The sequence below is a fragment of the Palaemon carinicauda genome, chromosome 31 (genome assembly GCF_036898095.1).
Source record: "Palaemon carinicauda isolate YSFRI2023 chromosome 31, ASM3689809v2, whole genome shotgun sequence".
In the NCBI taxonomy this organism is placed as follows: Eukaryota; Metazoa; Arthropoda; class Malacostraca; order Decapoda; family Palaemonidae; genus Palaemon; species Palaemon carinicauda.
Window position 1 is genome coordinate 16,618,740 of NC_090755.1, and position 21,527 is coordinate 16,640,266.

Sequence of the window (21,527 nt, forward strand, 5' to 3'; positions counted from 1 at the left end):
TTAAGCAAAATAAATCTCTGCAAAGTATTATGGACGCGACCGTTTGGAGAAGCAAGTCGGTATTCGCGTCATTTTACTTAAAAGATGTCCAGACTCTTTACGAGGACTGCTACACACTGGGTCCATTCGTTACAGCGAATGCAGTAGTGGGTAAGGGTTCTACCACTACATTCCCTTAATTCCAATATCCTTTTAATCTGCTCTTGAAATGTTTTTTAATTGGGTTGTACGGAAGGCTAAGAAGCCTTTCGCATCCTTTTTTGATTTGGCGGGTGGTCAAATGTCATTTCTTGAGAGCGCCCAGATTAGGGGTTTGATGAGGTCCTGTTGTATGGGTTGCAGCCCTTGATACTTCAGCTCCTGGGAGTCTTTCAGCATCCTAAGAGGATCGCTGGGCTTCGTGAGGAAGACAGACTAATATGGCAGAGTAATCGTCTAAGTCAACTTCCTTACCAGGTACCTATATATATTTGGGTTTTGTTATGATATAACTGTCAAAAACTCTAAGCATATACGCTGTAAACTTAATTAACTCTGGTCTCTACCCACCACCATGGGTGTGAATCAGCTATTATATATTCACCGGCTAAGTTAAATATTTAAAAATGATATTTTAATTATAAAATAAGTTTTTGAATATACTTACCCGGTGAATATATAGAGACCCAGCGGGATGAGAAGAATTGGGTCTGTTTACATGTATATGCGGTATCTGGCCGATAGTTGGCGCTAGTGGGCACACCCGCAACCTTCATAGCGATCGCTCGCGAGTTTTTGTGTTTTTCTGTCGAGCCGCCGGAGGCTCAGCTATTATATATTCACCGGGTAAGTATATTAAAAAATTTATTTTATAATTAAAATATCATTTTAACTATAAGGGACTTCCTCCTAAGGATAATTCTATTAAAGAATGAAGGTTTGTATTTGGGGAAGAACAAGTTACAAGTTTTTAAAGTAATTTATTTTTCATACTCCAAACTGGAGTCCAAGTTTCACTTCCCATCTCTGGCAACCCACAATTCTTAGGCTAAAGGTCAAAGTGAGGGCTCAGTGGCCTGTTGGGTGGGTGTGATGGCTTCTCCACCACCCAACAATAAGTACTGCCACCTCGTTAAAGGTTTAACGGCCTACCCCTATTAAAGGACTCGGGTTTATATCGTTATGAAAAATTAAAATTACTTGAAAAATTGGATATAGCACATTTTAGAAAATTCTTTTCAACAGACTATAGCATTTTGTATATTTAATTATCTGAAATGTTATATAATAATCATTAACACAATAGTTATCTTGTCTGAATAATGGATAATGTAACATATCAAACATCTCATTCTAGACAATACATGTTTTATTAACAGATTTACTTATTCTTACCATACTTCCTCAGGAGCTGGAAATATTCAGATGAAGAGCAGATGTATAATAATAGATTTCAGACAATTGCTATTCTCTCTCATCCTGACTATGGTGATAATTTGAAGAGACTGATAAATAGGAGGGTAAGTTAAATAGTTTTTCTATGGAATTTTGAGTTTAAATTCATCTTTAATGTGATATACAGTACTGAAAATACCACTTTTTAAAAAAAAATCTAAACCTACTACTTGAATATAACCTTTTACTGGCACTATATACATACCCTTTAACTCCTTACAGTGGAGATATATTTTGGCGACAGCTGAAACTAACCATGAGACTTTTAGCAAGGTGTAACTACTCTCCACTAGTTAGCAGTGAGGGTAGGCGGGAGTTAAACCGGCCACCCAGCTCCCACCTGTACTGATAATATGATGTCACTTTTTCATTTTGGCTTAGTAGAGAACAGACATGCTCTCATTCTCTCTCGTCAGTCTATTTACTTATTCCAAATGAATACAAACTAGCCTAAAGTTAAAACCATTCCTGTTCCTTTCGCCTTTCAGGGTGATTGTATGTGAGGCTCCTCCATGCAGCACCCCTATGTCAGCCGTGGATACGGATCCTCACAGCCTTTGTCGTGCGTGCAGGGGTCACTCATATTTGCAGGTGCCTCCTTGTAGGGAGTGGCCTCCCTCCCAGTGGTAGCAATATGGCAGGCTGTGGAAGAAGGAGGCCAAGAGGGATTCTTCCCCTTTGAGTTCATCTTTGAAGGCACATAAACCTTGCCGTCTGACTCTCTCGGCTCGTTTCTGCTACTCTGACTCTGCTCAGTCGTTCTCCTCTGGGGATCGGTCGAGTAAGAGTGGTGGCCCATTGACCCCCGGACAATCTTGCGGTTCTGAGGTCTCCGTTGCTATCCCTAGAGAAGCAGCACCGACCTCAGCCATAGGGTAGTCTCTCCGCTGATGTTGGGCATCAGTTGTGGGCTTGGGGCCTATAAATTCCCTGTGCAAGGAACAGCTGGTCGAGGTCCTTTGGTAGGGAATACAGCGGGAGCGCATAGTTCCTTCTCCAGGCATTGACTTCAGCCTTCCTCCCAGAGACTCCGGAGGTCACGTACCAAAGAAGTCTCGTGCCTTTACCCGTAGCGACCTTAATTTCTGCTTGACCACCCTACGTTTGTCCTACTTCAGCGGCTGGTTACTTGTTGTGGGATCCTCTTTGGGAACCCAGAAACTAGCTTCGGGTACGTTTCACAGCTTGCAGTGAATGATGCTGACCTTCAACCTAAACTTGCTTAGCACATTGAGGGGAAGAAGAATGTGCTGCTCGATGTCAGGCAGCCATCTTGTTCGTGGAAAAGGCACCCTTTGCTCGAGTGCTCTTAGCTTCCAGTGCTTCCATAAGCGTGTGCGCGATTCGCAGATGCCTCGCCTCAGATCTTTGACGCATAGATTCTTAAAACTAAATGATGATATGGTTAGGCGGCTGCTCGCAGCTCCCGTCCTGCACCGTCATGTGCGTAGGACATAAAATGCTTGACGAATTGTGAGGCCAGGTCCTCAGGATCTGTGCCTAGGGTTTTGACCTCATGAGGGAGAAACTGCTGTTCTGCCTATGCGCCAGCATACAGCAACAGCTCGGTCATCTTTGCCTCCTTGCAAGTGAAGCGAACATCTCGCATAGGAGAAGGGAAGGCCATTCGCCGACCTCTTAGTCTAGTGAGTGAGTCTTGCGTAGTGTCGCACACCCAACCAACGAGGAAGGTAGGCGGGCGAGCTCCTCTGCCTGATGAAGGACTGTGCGTTGTAGTAGTTTGCGGACTGTGGCCAGATGCAGCAGGCAGACCGCCTAGTGTCCGAAGGCCAACCTCATAATAACGTTCACTACACAAAAGGATAAAACGGTGGAATACCCAGAAATCTGGGCAAACAGCAAACAGTCAAGAGAACTGGTCACTGGGCACCACCCCTCAATTTTTTATACTGGGCAAGGAGACCCAGCTAGAACCTCAAATTTCCTATTATCTTTTCTTGGGTTCCCCATCTCTCTCCGCAGTGCTATGCATGGAGTCCTAAATAAGAGGAGCAGTATACTTTCTAGGTAAGATCTCTTCAAACTTAAGTAAACTTTAAGAACATTAGGAGAAAGAAAAACAAATGTAAATTAACTCTAGCTGGTGTCAAGGCATAGATTGGGTGGAACTATAATGAAAGAAAATTAACAACAAAAAATTTATTACAAAAATAAAAAAAATGGTTGACAAGTGCATCAATAATAAAATTTTTATTGCAAGAAAAAACTAGTATCCCTCTTCATTTAAGTCTTACACTAACTAGACTAAAAAATGATATGAAAAAACAAAAAGAAACAAATTGCCCATGCATTGGACACACTCGTAACCATTTAACACACTGTACTCATGAGTAGAGAATATTTTAAGATGATAACGTACAGTATATGAAAATGCAAGCCATGGACAGTATTAAAATGCAGTTACAACTGGTTATCCTATAATAGAATAAATAAATAAACAATGCGGATGATCCTGAATGCAGCTTTTAACTGGGCTGCGGGCCAAGGAACAATGAGCATCTGTTGACTTGAAAACTGTTAATACTCAAATTTCTTCAAAACTCATCCAATGAATTATTTGCATCTTCTCTGTAGGCTTCTTTATCGAGAACTTATTGTTCTGCAATTAACAAATTTGCAATACTATTGGTAATATCTTGGAGTCTTGGAATAGAAGTGCAGAAGTCGAAGTGAAATGGTGAATGGGAAAATGTTCCATGACTGAAATTCTTAATATGGACAGTACAGTGATGTGCCTTCAGGTGAGTATAAAAACCATTTTATTCTTACACGCTGACACTTGCTTAATAGACGAATAACAGATTCTTCACAAGCATAGAATTGTTAGAAGAGTACAGTCAGCATGTAAACGCTTCCAATCAGAAAGGATAGCACTCTACTATGGGCTTTTTTCTACCCTTATCAAGTGAGGATTTCCTGTCGGGATCATTAGCTCCCCTATGCCCAGCTTGGAATTAATAATCATATTCATTGTTCCTGTTCCCCGTTTTTTCCACTGGTAAAAATGACTACTGTACAAATCTGGTAATAGGTAACAAAGGGATTTTGACGAAGGAAATATCTATTTCTGGGGAGAGACCCGTGTCGCCCGGTGAAAAGGTCCTTCTTGTCACTTTTCTGATATAAATAACTTCCAAATATACCAGAGAAAGTTAAAGCATGGAATGCAGAGGTTACTACCCTCGCGCGAAAACCCCTAAGGGCGTCGTGTATAAAGATAGGGCGTGTGAAAACCACTATTCACTGGTCGTCTTCCATTTAGAGAATTCCTTTGTCAAAACATGGGTGAGCCGATACAGCGGCTCGAACCATCCAGCCTGAACCACCCCACCGGCGCCCGACACCCAGCGCCATCTGACAGCTTTCTGTATGATTAATGGCTTGGAAAGGAAAGGGAAGGGAAAAACAGGGAAGGGTTTCACCGGGCGACACAGGTCTCTCCCCAGAAATAGATTTTTCCTTTGTCAAAATCCCTTTTCTGGGTCGACCCGTGTCGCCCGGTGTAAATATAGAAGAGAATGCCTTCCAAGCCCATAAGTAACAAAAATAAAAAAGGTGAATTAAAAACGTTATCTACATGTGGAAGGTTTACTAAATGAAATTCAGAAATGTAACACAACAATCACAAAATTCAAAAACCTTAAGTACAAAAATAGAAATATTGGTATGTGTACCCACGAGAGAAGAAATCAACACCACATAATCACAATTCTCAAAAATTTTAGGATAAAATGGTAATCAACGGTCCAAATACTTAAGGATAAGGCTATATATATTTCATAGTTAACGACAAAAAGGAGCAATGTAACAATGACATAACATGAGATATGGAGCTAAATCCAATCCACCGAGGTGAGAGGCATCGTGGTGAGAGTGGCAGGTAGGAGGGAGAAGAAAGAGAGTTGGACGAAAAGGAAGAAAGGTAAGAGGTTACTCTGGGGAGATGACACTCCCAGCTGCTATAGTAGGGAATTTTAGGGCCTGTAAGTTCTTTAAATAGTGGCGTTTAAAAACCATAGAAGATTTCCAACCTGTATACTTCTTAAGTTCATCAAAATCCATATTTTGAAAATAATTGATGGAGGTTGCTACTGCTCGGATATCATGTGCATGGGGAAAGGATTCCGGGTTAGCCTGCTTGATGAAGTAAAGTATTTGCTGTCTAATACCCTGGATGGAGATAGTACCCCCTTGTTCCCTGACAAACATGAGACCAGATGAGCGTGTAGCAGTTCTAGCTAGAAAGGCCCGAAGAGTCACTACTGGACACAGAGAAGCATCAAGCGGAAGAGGGATAATCTTCCAAGGGGACCATCTATTTTGAGGGTCCTCATTTTTAGCTAGGAAAGCTCTATCTGGGGAGAGTAGGACTTCTCCTGACGGAAGGAAATCTAGGTTCTCAGGATTACGGGAGAGAGCTGCTAATTCTGTGAAATTCTGGCACCTGAGGCCATGGCTGTAAGAAACAGGGTCTTCCTAAGAAGGGCAATGTAGGAGCAGGAGTCGTTATCGGTGTCTGATGCTAGTTTTAAGACATCGTTTAGGTACCATGAGACCTTTTGTGGACGAATAGAAGGTCTAAGCCGAGCACAGGCTTTTGGGATGGACGAAAAATATGAATCTGCTAGGTTAATATTGAAGCCCACCTGAAAAATCTTTTTCAGGGCTGATTTAATTGTAGTGATAGTACTAGCGGCTAGGCCCTTGTCAAATAGGGACCTTAAAAACGAAATGGCCAAGTTAGGGGTCATTCGAGTAGCGTCTGAATTCTTTAGAAATTCTGCTAGTTTCTTAACAGCCAAATCGTATTGCCTAAGAGTTGAGTCCCTTTTGTCTGATTTGATAAAAAGGACATTTTCCGGGTCGATATTTGCATCCTTGTGGGCTGTAAATTTCATGAAATCCACAAAGTTGGGGTTTGTGCTATTCTTGAGGAACCTGACACAGTCTGAGTTTGGACAACTTGTGTCAACTTGGGGTGTGGAATTCGGAAGGGGCGTAGCTTCAGCTCTAGAAGGAGCGGAAACCAGTTGCTCTTTGGCCAGTTGGGAGTTACCAAAGCTACTGCTCCTTTGAATGAGTGAAGTTTGGGTAATACTCTCATCAGAAGATTCACTGGAGGGAATAGGTAAATCTTCCAACGGTTCCAGTCCAGGGTTAATGCGTCTGTGGCATAAGCCTGAGGGTCCAGGTTGGGGGCTACATAGCAAGGAAGCTTGTGGTTGAGGTGTGTCGCAAACAAGTCCACTTGGAGACCCGGAACCAGTCTGGATATCCATCGGAAGGAATTCATGTCTAGAGACCATTCTGATTCCAGTGGTTTTGTCCTGGATTAGGCGTCCGCTATAACGTTCTGGACTCCTGCCAGGTGTGTGGCTGACAGGAACCAGTTCCTTTCCGTTGCCAAGGTGAAAATCATTACCAGGATCTGATTCAGGTTGGGAGATTTTGATCCGCCTCTGTTTATGCAGTGTACTACCACTGAGCTGTCTGAGACTATCCTGACATGAGTCGTCTTTGGATGGGATAACCCTTTCAAGGTTAGAAATACTGCCATGGCTTCCAACACGTTTATGTGGAATTGTTTCATAGTGGGGGACCAGGATCCCTGAAACATCTGGTGTTGAGAGTAGCCCCCCCAGCCACTGAGAGACGCGTCTGTGTGAATCGTCACCTGAGGAGGGGGAAACTGCAGAGGAACTGACTTGGACAGATTCTCTGGTTTTGACCATGGCCGGAGTCTCTTTATTAATATTGAGGGGATTGTTGAGATTTTGTCTCTAAGTCGAATTGTTGCTCTCTTCTTCCAAACTCGGTTGATGTCTTTGAGTTTGGCTTTTAGTAGGACGTCTGTTACTGAGGCAAATTGGAGTAAGCCATGAACTCTTTCTAAGGCTCGTCTTGACATCTGTTTGTTCTTGATGAACCGTTTTGTTTTTGATGCTATCTCTTTTGACCTTTTTGGGAGGAGGAGATAGTTTGTGATCTGTGAGGTCCCAGTGAATACCCAGCCATCCGAATTGACTTGCGGGTTGTAGACATGATTTCTTTAAGTTGACCTGAAAGCCCAACTTTTGCAGGAACTGAATCACTTTGGCTGTTGCATTGTGGCATTCCTGAACTGTTTGTGCCCAAATGAGCCAGTCGTCCAGGTAAGCTATCAACATAATTCCCTGGCTCCGGAGCTGTTCTAACACTGTCTCCCCCAGCTTCGTGAATATCCTGGGGACAATGTTGAGGCCGAATGGCATCACTTTGAACGCGTAGGACTTCTTGCCTAGGCGGAAGCCTAGGTAGGGAGAGAAGTTTCTTGCCACTGGGACGTGATAATAGGCGTCTGTAAGATCGATGGAGGTGGTGACGGCCCCACGGGGAAGTAAGGTCCGTACCTGAGAGACAGTCAGCATACGGAACCTGTCACAGAGAATGTAGGAATTCAATTTGGACAGGTCCAGAACTACTCTCAAGGAGGTCGAATTCTTTTTCGGAACCGTGAACAGGCGTCCTTGAAATTTCAATTTCCGTATTCTCTTTATGGCCTTCTTCTTTAGGAGATCTTTTGTGTAATCTTCCAGAAGTGGAGTGGTTTTCTGAAAGAAGGTTACAGTACTGTTGGAGGTGGAGAACCTTGTGACCACTTCCAGCCCAGACCTTTGGAGACTATACTGTGGGCCCAAGGACTGAAGGTCCATTGGTCTCGAAACCGGTATAGTCTCCCTCCTACCTGGTCTGTCTCACTGATTGGGGTTAAATTTCGCTCCTCTACCTCCTCTTGAACCTCTGGCTCTAGGTCCGCCTCGTTGACGGAACTGACCTCTAGCCCTGTTGCTTCCGTGCTGCCTAGGGTATCCTCGAAAGGATCTGGAGGCCTCAAAAGCTTGACTAAATGCTGGAGAGGTCATCCATGTAGCCATGGGAGCAGGTTGGGCGCCTTGAGGAGCCGGAACAATCACGAACTGTTGGGGAGGGGTGGACTTGGAGGTAGACGGGGTCGAAGTCTGCGGAAACGGAGATTGGCGATGTTGGCCACGACCAGGCTTGTAGGGAAAATAGAATCTCTGCTTCTTTTTGGGGTATTGTTGCCTCATAACAGGATCAAACTTGCGTTTGCTAGAGAGGCCCCACCTAACCTGGAGGTTCTGGTTAGCCCTGGCTGCTTCCTGGAGGACTTTATCCACTTCTTCCTGTGGGAAAAGAGTTTTGCCCCAACAGGAAGAGCTAATAAGCCTATTAGGCTCGTACCTAATAGAAACCTCCGCCAGAACATGTTTCCTGCAGTTTGTTCTTGTGGTCCAGAAGTCATGCAGGTCTATGTGATAAATCTGCAGGAGACTCTTCGCCAGTACCTGAAAGATCTGTTCTTCGCCATAGATGGAGGCTATCAACTCCGAGGATGTAAGTGAGTTAAGGGGTCTCGCTAGTCTATTTCTTGTCTCAAACTCCGTTTTCAACAAGTGATTCGGGAGCTTAGGAAGTCTCTCTGAAAAGAGGGAGGAGGCACAGTCCGGGTCGAGTTTACCTACCGTGAAGGTCGCTGGAGCATCCTGCCTAAAGTCCCTTGAAGCTGGCATAAGGAGAGAGGTGGGGTCCGTCTCCTTAAGGGTTGGCATAGGGAGGCCGTCCTTAATGGCTTGGATGGTCAACTCCATTACTTTGTCAGCGAGAGGAGAAGGAACATCCGGAGGTGATGTAAAGATGGTATACGCACCTTTATGAGGGGTTATCTTAGAATTAGTGCAGCCCCATTCTGAAAGGGTACGAGCCCAGACAGCTTGGGCTTGTTCCTTTGGGAAAATTACTGTCTCCTTAGGAACTTTGTCCATTCTGATGAGTGCATGTTCCCTCAGGCGAACAAACCCGTTAAAAGGAAACTGGAGGTCAGGGGGGTAGAACTCCAGGTCCTCCAAAGGTCGGGTACCTAATCCCTCAAGAGTCAAGGTACCATCCAGGTACGGAGCATGCCGAGCAAACCGCCAAGGGGTGGTTCTTATCGAACGGCGGTAGCTTTGAGGTGTCAGGGCCTACAGTCGGTGCTGGGTGAGATCCGGAACGGATAAGGCCAGCGACCATATCCTTAAGCTCCGTCATTAAGGAAGAGTGTTTTTCTAGTCTTGTGTCCACCATCTCTTGGACCTTTGACAGTAGAGTAGCCGAATAGGGGTCAGACTGGCTATCCGGAGCTGATGCCTTGGCTTTAGCAGACTTACCCCTCTGTCCTTTAGAAGGAGGAGGGGTTTTTGACATTACTGGGATGTCGGCGGATGTGGAAGGTCCGGGGACCGGGGACAAGGCTGGAGACGTATATGACGTGCTGGGTTTGTTCTTGGATTTCTTTAGTGGCTTAACCTTAGGGCAGACCGATAAGGACCCATCCCAAGGTGAAGCCGAGGGCTTGTCAAAGCCCAGGAAGGAAGAGGAAGAAGAAGGAGTAGGGGAAAGAAAAGAGCCTGCCAGATCCTCTACACCACTAACCTGATCATCCATCTGTTCAAGATGAATGTCTAGCGTTGATACATCGCCGGAAAGTTGTTGCTCCTCCGGGGCGGGTAAAGCTGTTCTAATAGCCTCGAGGAGCGGTGTAGCGAGTTCGTTGGGTACGGCGGCCAAGGGGGATCCGGGGAAAAGCCGGGAAGCCATGTCCCTGTCCAACATGTAAGGACAGCCTTGAGGGGTGTTTCTGCCGAACCCCGAGACCCAGGTCCGGAGGCTGGATTTGGCCGCCTTGAGGGACTCCTCGTCAGCCTGAAAAGGAGGGTAGAGTTAGAACGAACGAGGAAGGGGAATGCGTGAAGCAACAGACTCAGGTTAAGAAAAAATTACTCGTCCATGACCGAAGAATTCCCAAAAAACAATAAAAAATATATATGAATGATAATTATTGAGAAATCTTACCTCATCATTGAGGAGGATGGAGGAGAGCTCGTAGCAGAGCGAACAGGACTCTGGGAACCAGACCATATACGGGGTCTGGCCTGCTTCCTGGGCGAAGGAGATCTCGCAGTGAGCGTGGGACCGGCAGACGTCGTGGCCCACCGGATCTGTGAATGTCGCCGAGCAACCCTTGAAGGCACAGCGGACTTTCTGTAAGATAAAATATATTATAAGTACACCAACTCCCTTAAAAGCTCTAACTTAACCTAAAAGGTAAGAGAGAAGGTTGGCATGCATAACACTAATAGAGTTAAGGCCAAAGAAGGGGAGGGTGGTAGAGTCTATATGAATGTGTGTTAGTAGGTTCGGGGAATTCACAAGGAACCGGAGCTCCTAAGGTAATTACTGTTTGATCTAAGATGAATTTAGGCATAGTGTCGTAAAAAGGGAATGCTCCCTAGTGCGCCGAAGTTCCGGGGAGATGCAGCCCTCGATATAAAAATGATCTCCGGTAGATAGTATACCGGAGTTACAGGGGGAATAGGGAAAAAATCCGGGGAAGCTGATGAGAGCCTGCCGCCGGATCACCGGAGTAATTAAACATGAGGGGGGGTTGTCGTGTGAAAGGGGCCGTAGCCCGGAGTCATAGGTGCTGAAGGCCATCGAGGGGAGGGATTCCCAGTCGAAGGGCAGCACCGGAGTAATATTAGGTAAGTAACGTGTTCCCAGCTCAAGTATGTTAGCGGAGGACCATGGCGGAGCTCCGGAGTAAAAGTAATAAGCAAAGTCCAGACACAATTTCTCCAGGCCAGAGCGGGGGAGGCAGGGTGGGACCGTGAGGGGGAGGGGGAACTTGGTTGGTGGCTCGAGAGCAGGCCATAAAGAAAACTAACCTAAAATAGGGGCAGACTCTAACACGACAGGGCCTTAATAGTAAAATAATTAAACACTAGCCTACTAGAGAGAGCAAAGTAATCTACCGAAGCAAATGAAATGTAATAATCCCAAAACGAGATGAGAGAGGGGGAGAAGCCAGCCCTTGTGAGGAAAATATTCCGAAACAGTAATGTAAAACTGAAAAGTGGGGGAAAACTCCAGCATCTTTCACTCGAAGGGTTACTAAGCTCGATCTAGAAATGCAAACACGAACCTTAAAAACAAAAAACACATGTAAAACATATCTGTCCGTAGTAGTTCATAGAACTAAGGTTAAAGTTAGCGAAGAATAGACGAAAAGGGCAGTAAATAAACACTCCATGACAAACGGTATTCTAAATAGAAAGACGTGTAAACCCAAAACTGAATGGGGAGAACGAAGCGAAACTTCGTTTCAAGTCAGGAATGCCTACCTAGGGTAGGGAACTAAACTGTAATATAACACTATTCTTCGCTAACGCAACAACACGGACTCGGAAGCGACTCATTAAGTACCTAATTAGTAAAATAGGTTCTAAAACTAGGGTCAAAGACCAAATCAATCTAACATAAGATTAATAAAAGAACCTAGCATGACATAAAATACCCGAAGGCATGTAAACAAAGCGTGAGGTAGGAACGCGTAGAAGACGCGGTAACGGAAGCTAGCCGAGCGCACTAAAACACACGCAAAACGCAAATAAGGCGTACAAGCCCGGGCAATGAATAATGCCAAAATAAACTATGGTACTTAACATTGGTGCAGCAGAAAGGTGAGCTTCAGCCATGGCGAAGTAATCCTAAAATCAGCGAAAAAGGCACACACAAAAGAAAATGGTAGCGTCGCGACACGAGTCCAAAAGAAGGATGTCAGATGGCGCTGGGTGTCGGGCGTCGGTGGGGTGGTTCGGGCTGGAATGGTTCAAGCCGCTGTATCGGCTCACCCATGTTTTGACGAAGGAATTCTCTAAATGGAAGACGACCTGTGAATAGTGGTTTTCACACGTCCTATCTTTATAGACGACGCCCTTAGGGGTTTTCGCGCGAGGGTAGTAACCTCTGCATTCCATGCTTTAACTTTCTCTGGTATATTTGGAAGTTATTTATATCAGAAAAGTGACAAGAAGGACCTTTTCACCGGGCGACATGGGTCGACCCAGAAATATATACAGTATACAGTGTATATATATATATATATATATATATATATATATATATATATATATATATATATATATATATATATATATATATATATATATATATATATACACTGTATATATATATATGTATATATATATATATGTATATATATATATATATATATATATATATATATATATATATATATATATATATATATATATATATATATATATATATATACATATATATATATACATATATATATATACATATATATATATACAGTGTATATATATATATATATATATATATATATATATATATATATATATATATATATATATATATATATATATATATATATACACTGTATATATATATGTATATATATATATGTATATATATATATGTATATATATATATATATGTATATATATATATATATATATATATATATATATATATATATATATATATATATATATATACACTGTATATATATATATGTATATATATATGTATATATATATATATATATGTATATATATATATATATATATATATATATATATATATATATATATATATATATATATATATACACTGTATATATATATGTATATATATATATATATATGTATATATATATATATATATATATATATATATATATATATATATATATATATATATATATATATATATATACAGTGATACCTCGGTACTCGACCATAATCCGTTCGAGATCCGTGTTCGACCTCCGATTTGTTCGAGTACCGAATTTTTTTTCCCCATAAGAAATAATGGTATATATTCTATTCCGTTCCCAAGCACTCGAACAGGCCCAAAATATTAATAAAACGTGTACCTAAACAACAATAATTATCTAAATGTGTATGAAATTGGTCAGAAAATCCTATAAAACAATTTTAAACCATTTACTGTACTAAAATAAAACAATTTTAAACCATTTTCTGTACTGTAGTGAACATACCTTTGAGCAGCGGTTCGATGGCATACAGGGATGGATGTGGAGAGGATGGAAGGGGGAGGTTACTGCTTGGAAGGAGAGTCTTGTTGTGCGATCAAATTTTGTTCATTTATGTACCGATCGAATTCCCCCACGTATTTATCGGCTGCAATTTGATCCGAACTAGCTGCCTCCCCATGCCTAGTAACACGATGAATACCTGTTCTATTACGAAACTTTTCAAACCAACCCCTGCTCGCTTTAAATGTAAATGAATCACTTTCACTGGTACTCGGACTTTTCTTCACTAATTCTTCATAGATATGCAACGCTTTTTCACAAATGAACGCTTCACTAACACTTTCCCCGGCCAACTGTTTTTCTTTAATAAATATTAAAAGCAACTTTTCCATCTCCTCAATCACTTGTGGCCTTTGCTTAGTTACCGCCGTAACTCCCGTTGCAACATTCGCCTTCTTAATCATTTCTTTATGCTTTAAAAACGTAGAAATGGTCGACTTCGCCATTCCGTATTCTACCGCTAAATCGGACACTCGTACACCATTCTCATATTTCGCTATAATTTCCTTCTTCAACTCGATCGTTGTTCGCACTGTTTTCCTCTTCTCCTTCCCCTTAACACTCATTACTTTCTTGGGACTCATTATGAAAGCTAAAAAAGCAATTAAAAGCACTGAAAATCACTAAATCACAACGAATGCTGATCGCGCGTTGTCTGAGTGACGCTCTCGAGAGAACTGATGCTTCCCGAACAAGCGAGAGTGGCCGAGATGGCGCGATCATCACAAAGCCCATGCGGTCGTCACGTGTTCGGCTGGTCGAGTACCGAATTTTTGGTCGAGCACCGCAGCAAAAATTTCTCGAAAATTTTGGTCGAACTCCGAATTGTTCGAGTATAGAGTCGTTCGACTACCGAGGTATCACTGTATATATATATATATATATATATATATATATATATATATATATATATATATATATACCAGAATCTGGACCAAGGGGATCTCTGCATGAGGCTGTGCAATCACTGCATCCTCAGTTGCCCTGGGAAAAAGATAAGCCCGCATCTTCTCTCTTGGAAGATAAGGCCCCATGGTGTTCTTCTGAAAACCCCGTACTGTACCCAGTTTCGCAGCTTTTCCCTAGCTGCATCCCTTGACTCTGCCGACTTAGGGGAGTCAAAAGCCTCAGTAATCAGGTTAGTACAAGTGCTACATACCTGAGGGTCCCAATACCTGAGATCGCCTTTGGAGATTGAGCAGGGTGCGTGCCTCCTGCATAACTCATGTCCGCAGAAGTTCTTGCTGCGGACGTTGCAAAACATACTCCCGCACTTCGGGTGGTTCTCCTGTAAAGAGAAGAGAGTCCAATGAATATCCAGTGAAAACATATAAGATTAAGTCTAAATTTTATTGTTATTATTTTTCCATAGCTTAAGATAGTTAAGCTAGAAAGGAAAGAAGGAAAGACACATACTTGTATTTCCTGCTCAGCCAATTGCTGTGACCTCCCCATATACTGTATTAAAACTAAGGTTAATTCTAATTTTTGAAAAACCTTTGAAAATATTATCCTATAAGGATACTTCAGTGTAACTCACACTAGTAATCAGAAGTTTAATATAAGGGATTTTTTAATTAATTTAAAGAAAGAACTCACTTTCTTTAGAGTGAGTGATCTCACAATAGGCTGTACATGACAATACAATGTATGTTGGAAGAATCTTAGTGTTACAGTATACAGTACTCTGTACTGTAGTTTTCTACTTGCATGATATACTATACTGCAAAATACTGGCTACTGTATATCATATACTGCCGTGTTGGCCGGCAAGTCCCTGGTTTCAGTTCAAAGGTAGCTTTCCCACACAATCTGTAAGAATAAAGAGGAGACAACAAAAAGTCCTTGTGAACAGAAATGAGAGGGTAACAGAACTCTGTCACCGATGGAAGCTGAGGTATCGTGTATTCCCAAGCAAAGCTAGCAGGCAGAGGTCGTTCACATGACCCCAAAAGGGGGTTTCAATCATTTGTTACGTGTGACAGTAAGCAGCTCTTCTCAGAGAAGGACACTCCAAAATCAAGCCATTGTTCTCTAGTTTTGGGTAGTACCATAGCCTCTGTACCATGGCCTTCTGCTGTCTTTGATTAGAGTTCTCTTGCTTTAGGGTACACTCGGGCATGCTGTTCTATCTTATTTCTCTTCCTTTTGTTTGTTTTGAAGTTTTATAATTTATATGTGAAAGATGTAATTTGGTGTTGTTTCTGTTCTTAAATTATTTTATATTGTTTATTGCTTTTGTTGTTTATTTATTTCCTTATTTCCTTTCCTCAGTGGGCTATTTTTCCCTGTTGGAGCCCTTGGGCATATAGCATCTTGCTTTTCCAACTAGAGTTATAGTTTGGCTTGTAATAATAATAATAATAATAATAATAATAATAATAATAATAATAATAATACTTGTGTCTTAGCTGTAATGGTAAGAAGATAATCAACGATAGAATCATCCAAGTTTGGATTTTGATAGATAAAAAACAAGTAAAAGTTGTTATACCTGCCATAGACTTTTGTGATCGGAATTATGACATCACATTCATAACAGGATTTATGAGGAGGGTACACAGTCATAATATTCAGTGTCATTCCCTTTCCCCTAGGAATGGCATCCTGTTTCGAAATTATTGGTTTCTTAAAACTTAGAATAAGGAGCTCACACAAGGGCCTCATTATAGAAATATTTGTTCTTTAAATAGATTAAAGCTCCTACCCGACTAACGTTAATTAAGATATAATGAATATACAAATTTTTCCTTTTATTGAATGTCGGGTGCTTGCTATGTTTTTTAGATATACAGTACACTGTAACCTGGAGGTATCAAAATAAATTATATTATTAAAATATAGTTTTCAATATCAAACTTACCCGATGATCATATAGCTGCATCCCTGCTGCCCGACAGAAAAAGTCTACGGGAGGAATACGCCAGCGATCGCTATACAGGTGGGGGTGTATATCAACAGCGCCATCTGTCAAGTAGGTACTCAAGTACTCGATGTCAACAACGAACCAATTTTCCCTCTGTCGTGCCACAGGCAAGACCTACTGAATACGCCGTCCCTAACTGGTTTTGTTTTCACAACGTTTTGGTGAAGTACACTATTCCAGTTTTGAGCTTTCGCTATGCAGGGGTTTTATCTTCATTTCAAAACTTGAACTCGTTTTGGATAGATTTAATTATGGTGACGAAGAGAGTATGGACTCGAAGAGAGTATGGACTCTCTTTCACTTTTAAATGGCCGACCCTTCCCTTAGACGGAAGTGTGTTTAGGTTTTTGGTAATTTTGCTTAACAAGTTATAGATCTATTTATTTTATATCTCTCCGCCTTTAAGGCCTCTTCGATTAACTTTCCATTTATTATAAACTTATAAAATTAATTTTTATGTTTGTTTATATGCGACCTTTCCTAATAGTAGGCGGTCCTTACTTGGAACCGAAGTTAATTAACTTTGAGCCCGTTATATCGTATTTACCTTTTAAGAATTTATACCCCTTTTTAATTTTATGTTGTTGAAAGAATTTCTTTGATAGTCTCGTACTGTTTTCAAAGGTGAACTAACGTTTAGTTTTGTCTCCGCAGTTGTTGACGTTCAGAACGTTCAACATGCGCTCTATCGTTACGATAGAGAGAGAGTATTTCACGGTTTCACGTTGCAGTAAGAGTAAACCGATTCTAGCGTTTCGTTCATTCTTTCTTAGCCTAAATGGTTTAAATTCTAAATAAAGGAACTTTTTATTTGGGAAACCTTTCAGTTTTTTCCTTTAGCAAATAATATGTTTTAACGATATATAATTGGGCTCTTCTCTTTGGTTCTAAGTCTAGAGAGAAGAGAGAGAAGGATAGAGAGGGAGGGAGAGAGAGGAGAACAAACGTTTCGTTCAAGCGGGTAACGTTGTTCTCGTTTTTTACTCTTCTCCCTTGTCGCTGTAGGGGAAGAAGGTAAAACATTTCTAGAGTTTTATTCTTGTTCCCAGGCTTTATGCGGTGAGAGATTTTAAACGTAGTTTATTTGATCTAGTGTTTAGTCTCTTTTCCAGCCACTGAATTCTTTATCTTTAATTATGTTTTTCTGTTGCATTGTAAACTGTTTTCGCAATTACTACCTTTTAATGAAGGATAGGATTGCGTGTTTCAGGTGGAAATCACTTAAAGTTTCGATTTCAGTGAAATAAGTGCAAACAGAAAATCAAAAGTGATAAAGTGATATGCGCAAAGTGTTACAGTGTTGCGTTCGAGGGTTCGTCTGTTCGTGCCAGTTGTTCACCTAGTCCGATACCTCTTACAAGCTCCCAAGTCAGGGGAGAAGTAATGTCGAAGGACTTATGGGTTCCACAGGCCTTGATCGACGAACAGACGTTTCCCTCCGTGGTTTCGGGTGTATCTACACACGTTGCCGGCAACGTGATCACCCCACCCACACAAAGACGAGAGAGCCCATTTATTCCTCGTCTGCGGAAGAGGTTTCTCGCAGAAACCATGGACCAATCTTGCTGCTTTTTAAATGCAAGTCGGTCCCCTCCGTGCAAGTCCAACGGCCTAGGTGTAGCCACTGGGTCAGTTCGGACTCGCTGCAGTCATCCGACGACTGCACACCTTCCGAGAGAGGCAAGGTGGTTCCGCAACAGGCAGTAACTCCGTCTGTTGCCGCACCAGCTGTTTTAGACCCTCAGTCACAACGGACAGTAGCTCCGTTTGTTGCCGTCTTTTATAGACCCTAGTGGTCTATGCTGCAGATATGCAGTCTCAGCTTGCTTCCTTCATGCAGGAGTATCGTGCTGAGAAGGTTGACACTGCACCTGTTAACCTACAACCTGCCACGGTTGTGCGCTCAGCAGATACTGCGGCTGCCTGCTCCCACACTCCACCTGTGAGAGCTCCACCACCGATGCGCAGTCGACCCTGCCAGACGCATGTTCATGCTGCACCCTCCGTTGACATGCGTGAGCTACCGCATCAGCAGTGGGAAGGTGCTGTCAAGCTGCCGTGTTTTGCCGCAATGCGGCATGATCCGCAACCCACGGCAGTCCCTCCCACGCACCAGCACTCCGCTTTTGTTGTTGCCAGCTCCCACACTCCGACTGCGGAGCAGGGTTGCCAACTCAAATTTTCAAATGTCGCTAGATAGGCTTGCAAAAGTAGCTAGAAAGTAGCTAAAGTCATATGGAATTTCTCTAAAGAAAGTAGCTAAAATAGAATACTGTAAAAAAGGCAATGAATTAGCACAAAATCGCTAATTTGGCAACTCTGCTGCGGAGAAGGTTGACGATGCACCCGTGGGCCTACAGCCTACCACGGTTGTGCTCCCGGCATGGCTGCCTGCTCCCACACTCTTGTTGTGAGAGCTCCTCCACCCATGCACAGTCAACCCTGCCAGACGTATGATGACTCCCACAGACACACGGAGCACTCCGTTGCCGTGCGTGAGCTACCACAAGCTGCCGTGTTTTGACACGGTGGGTCAGCCTCCGCAACACACTGTGGTTACCGCCACTCGCCCGCACAAACTAGTCAGTCAGGAGTTGAGGCTTCCCCACACAACTTTGGTTGTTGCCAACTCACAGACTGTCAAACAGTTACATGACGTTGCCTTCTGGTCTGCTACTAATACACCAGTGCTGTATGTCCTCACGCTCCTGTTGTGGTTGACAGTTCAGTTTTTGACAGTTCACAGACTGTCAAGCAGTTTCATAACGTTGCCTTCTGGTCTGCTGCTTATGCACCAGTGAAACCCTCACTGAGATAACCTAGCTTTTCTCGGACATGGTTCCTGTAGATGAGAAAGTGCTGTTCTCCCTCCTTCTGATATTCCCTTGAGGACTCTGTCATTTGGAGAGGAGCCTTAAGCTGCTTAGCCTCCTATGGACTTTAATTAAAGCATAACATGCTTCCAGGGAGGGTAAATGGTTCCGCTTCAGTCGCTACCCCGTCTGTTGCCACACCTGCTCCCTTAGACCTTGGGCTTTGTTGCAAGACATGCAGTCCAAGCTTAGTCCTTGATAGAGGATTTTTTACGGAGAAGAACCTTCTTGCCAACAACCTTCCTACCGGTTGGTTGTACGCCCTGTTGACGCTGAGATTTCCTACTCACGTCCGCCAGTTGAGATGATTCCTCCTCCGGTGCGACCCAGTGTGGGTTGCCAGTCGCACGTTAACGTTAAGCGACTCTCGGAGGTGGTTGTGGACGTTCAGTGTGTCACTAGGAAGACGTTCAACAACCAGCAGAGGTGACTTGTTGTGACGCAGTGCGGCAACCTCAGCAACCCGATAAGGGGTTGTCTGCACAACCCAGACAGTCTAGACAGTTTCGGGTTGTCGCTGTACTTCCTCGCTTCCCCATGGTTGACAGTTCACAGACTGTGCAGCAGTACCATGATCTTGTGTCCGGCTCCGTCACGCATCCACCAGTGCGACCGGATTCAGCGAGTCAGACGTTGCCCACTCCGTTGCCGTTTCCTCATCAGTTTCGGATGAGGAACCCTCTGATGAGGACATGGCTGAACAAGACGATCAACCCCCAGCCCTGCTATCCATCCAGAAGATGCTGAAGAAGGAACGCGGCCCTGTCAGGCTGTGGATGAGTCTGGTTAAGACACTGTCATCCGTGGTTCAATTGGTGTCTCTTGGAAGACTACACCTCCGTCCTCTTCGGTTTCATCTAGCTCTTCACTGGAAAAGGACAAGACGCTAGAAGCGGTCTAGATCCCGGTTTCCGGAAGATAAGTCTGGTCTGATTGGATGAAAGGACTTTATCAACCTTTGATAGGGTTTTCCCCTGACTGTTCAGACTCCCAACCACGTTCTCTTCTCAGACGCATCGGACGTAGGCTGGGGTGCGACCTTAGGCGGTAGGGAATGCTCGGGATTATGGAACTCGAGTCAAAGGACAATGCATTTCAACTGCAAGAAGCTTCTGGCAGTACGTCTGACCTGGAAAAGCTTCAGGTCTCTCCTTCAAGGCAAAGTAGTGGAGGTGAACACGGTCAACTCCCTGCTTTGATGTACATCTCCTAGCAAGGAGGGACCTACTCTCTGACATGGTACGAGTTTACAGTGACCTCCTCTCCTGTTCAACAGGTCTAGACTTTTCACTAGTAACAAGTTTCTTCCAAGGCAACTTGAATGTCTTAGCAGATGGTCTCAGTAGGAAGGGACAATAACTCCAACATATTGGACCCTCCACTAGGATGTATGCAAGAGACTTTGGGTCTCCTGGGGCCAGCCAACCATAGATCTCTTCGCAACCTCGATGTCCAAGAGGCTCTCAATACTTTGCTCTCCTATCCCGGACCCAGCAGTAGTTCTTTTAGATGCCTTTCTACTTGATTGGTCTCATCTAGATCTTTATGCATTCCCTCCGTTCTAGATTGTCAACAAGGTACTGCAGAAGTTCGCCTCTCACGAAGGGACAAGTGGACGCTAATTGCTCCCCTCTGGCCCGCGAGAGAATAACTTACCGAGGTACTTCGATGGCTAGTAGACGTTCCCAGAACTCTTCCCCTAAGGGTGGACCTGCTACGTCTGCCACGCGTAAAGAAGGTACTCCAAGGCCTCCACGCTCTTCGTCTCACTGCCTTCAGAGTATCGAAAGACTCTCGAGAACTAGAGGTTTTTCGAAGGAGGCAACCAGAGCGATTGCTAGAGCAAGGAGAACATCCACCCTTAGAGTCTACCAATCGAAGTGGGAAATCTTTCGAAACTGGTGCAAGTCAGTATCCGTATCCTCGACCAGTACCTCTGTAACTCAAATAGCTGACTTCCTCTTATATCTGAAGAAAGAGCGATCTCTTTCAGCTCCCACTCAAGGGTTACAGAAGCATGTTGGCATCAGTCTTCCGTCACAGAGGCTTAGATCTTTCCAACAATAAAGATCTACAGGACCTCCTTAAGTCTTTTGAGACCACGAAGGAGCGTCGTTTGGTTACACCTGGTTGGAATTTAGACGTGGTTCTAAGATTCCTTATGTTAGACAGGTTCGAACCACTTCAATCAGCCTCCCTGAAAGATCTCACCTTTAAGACTCTTTTCCTGATATGCTTAACCACAGCTAAAAGAGTCAGTGAGATTCATGCCTTCAGCAAGAACATCGGA

The 21,527-nt window shown here is 43.3% G+C and overlaps 1 protein-coding gene across 3 annotated transcripts in view; it reads left to right on the plus strand.

Annotated features, from left to right (window-relative positions):
- LOC137624325 (uncharacterized) overlaps nucleotides 1-21,527 on the plus strand; it is a 224,961-nt gene that overhangs the window by 12,714 nt on the left and 190,720 nt on the right. For all 3 annotated transcript variants that reach the window (XM_068354999.1, XM_068355000.1, XM_068355001.1), the window contains exon 2: nucleotides 1,388-1,499. In XM_068354999.1, coding sequence (XP_068211100.1) covers nucleotides 1,388-1,499 — 112 coding nt within the window. The remainder of the gene's footprint in view (nucleotides 1-1,387; nucleotides 1,500-21,527) is intronic.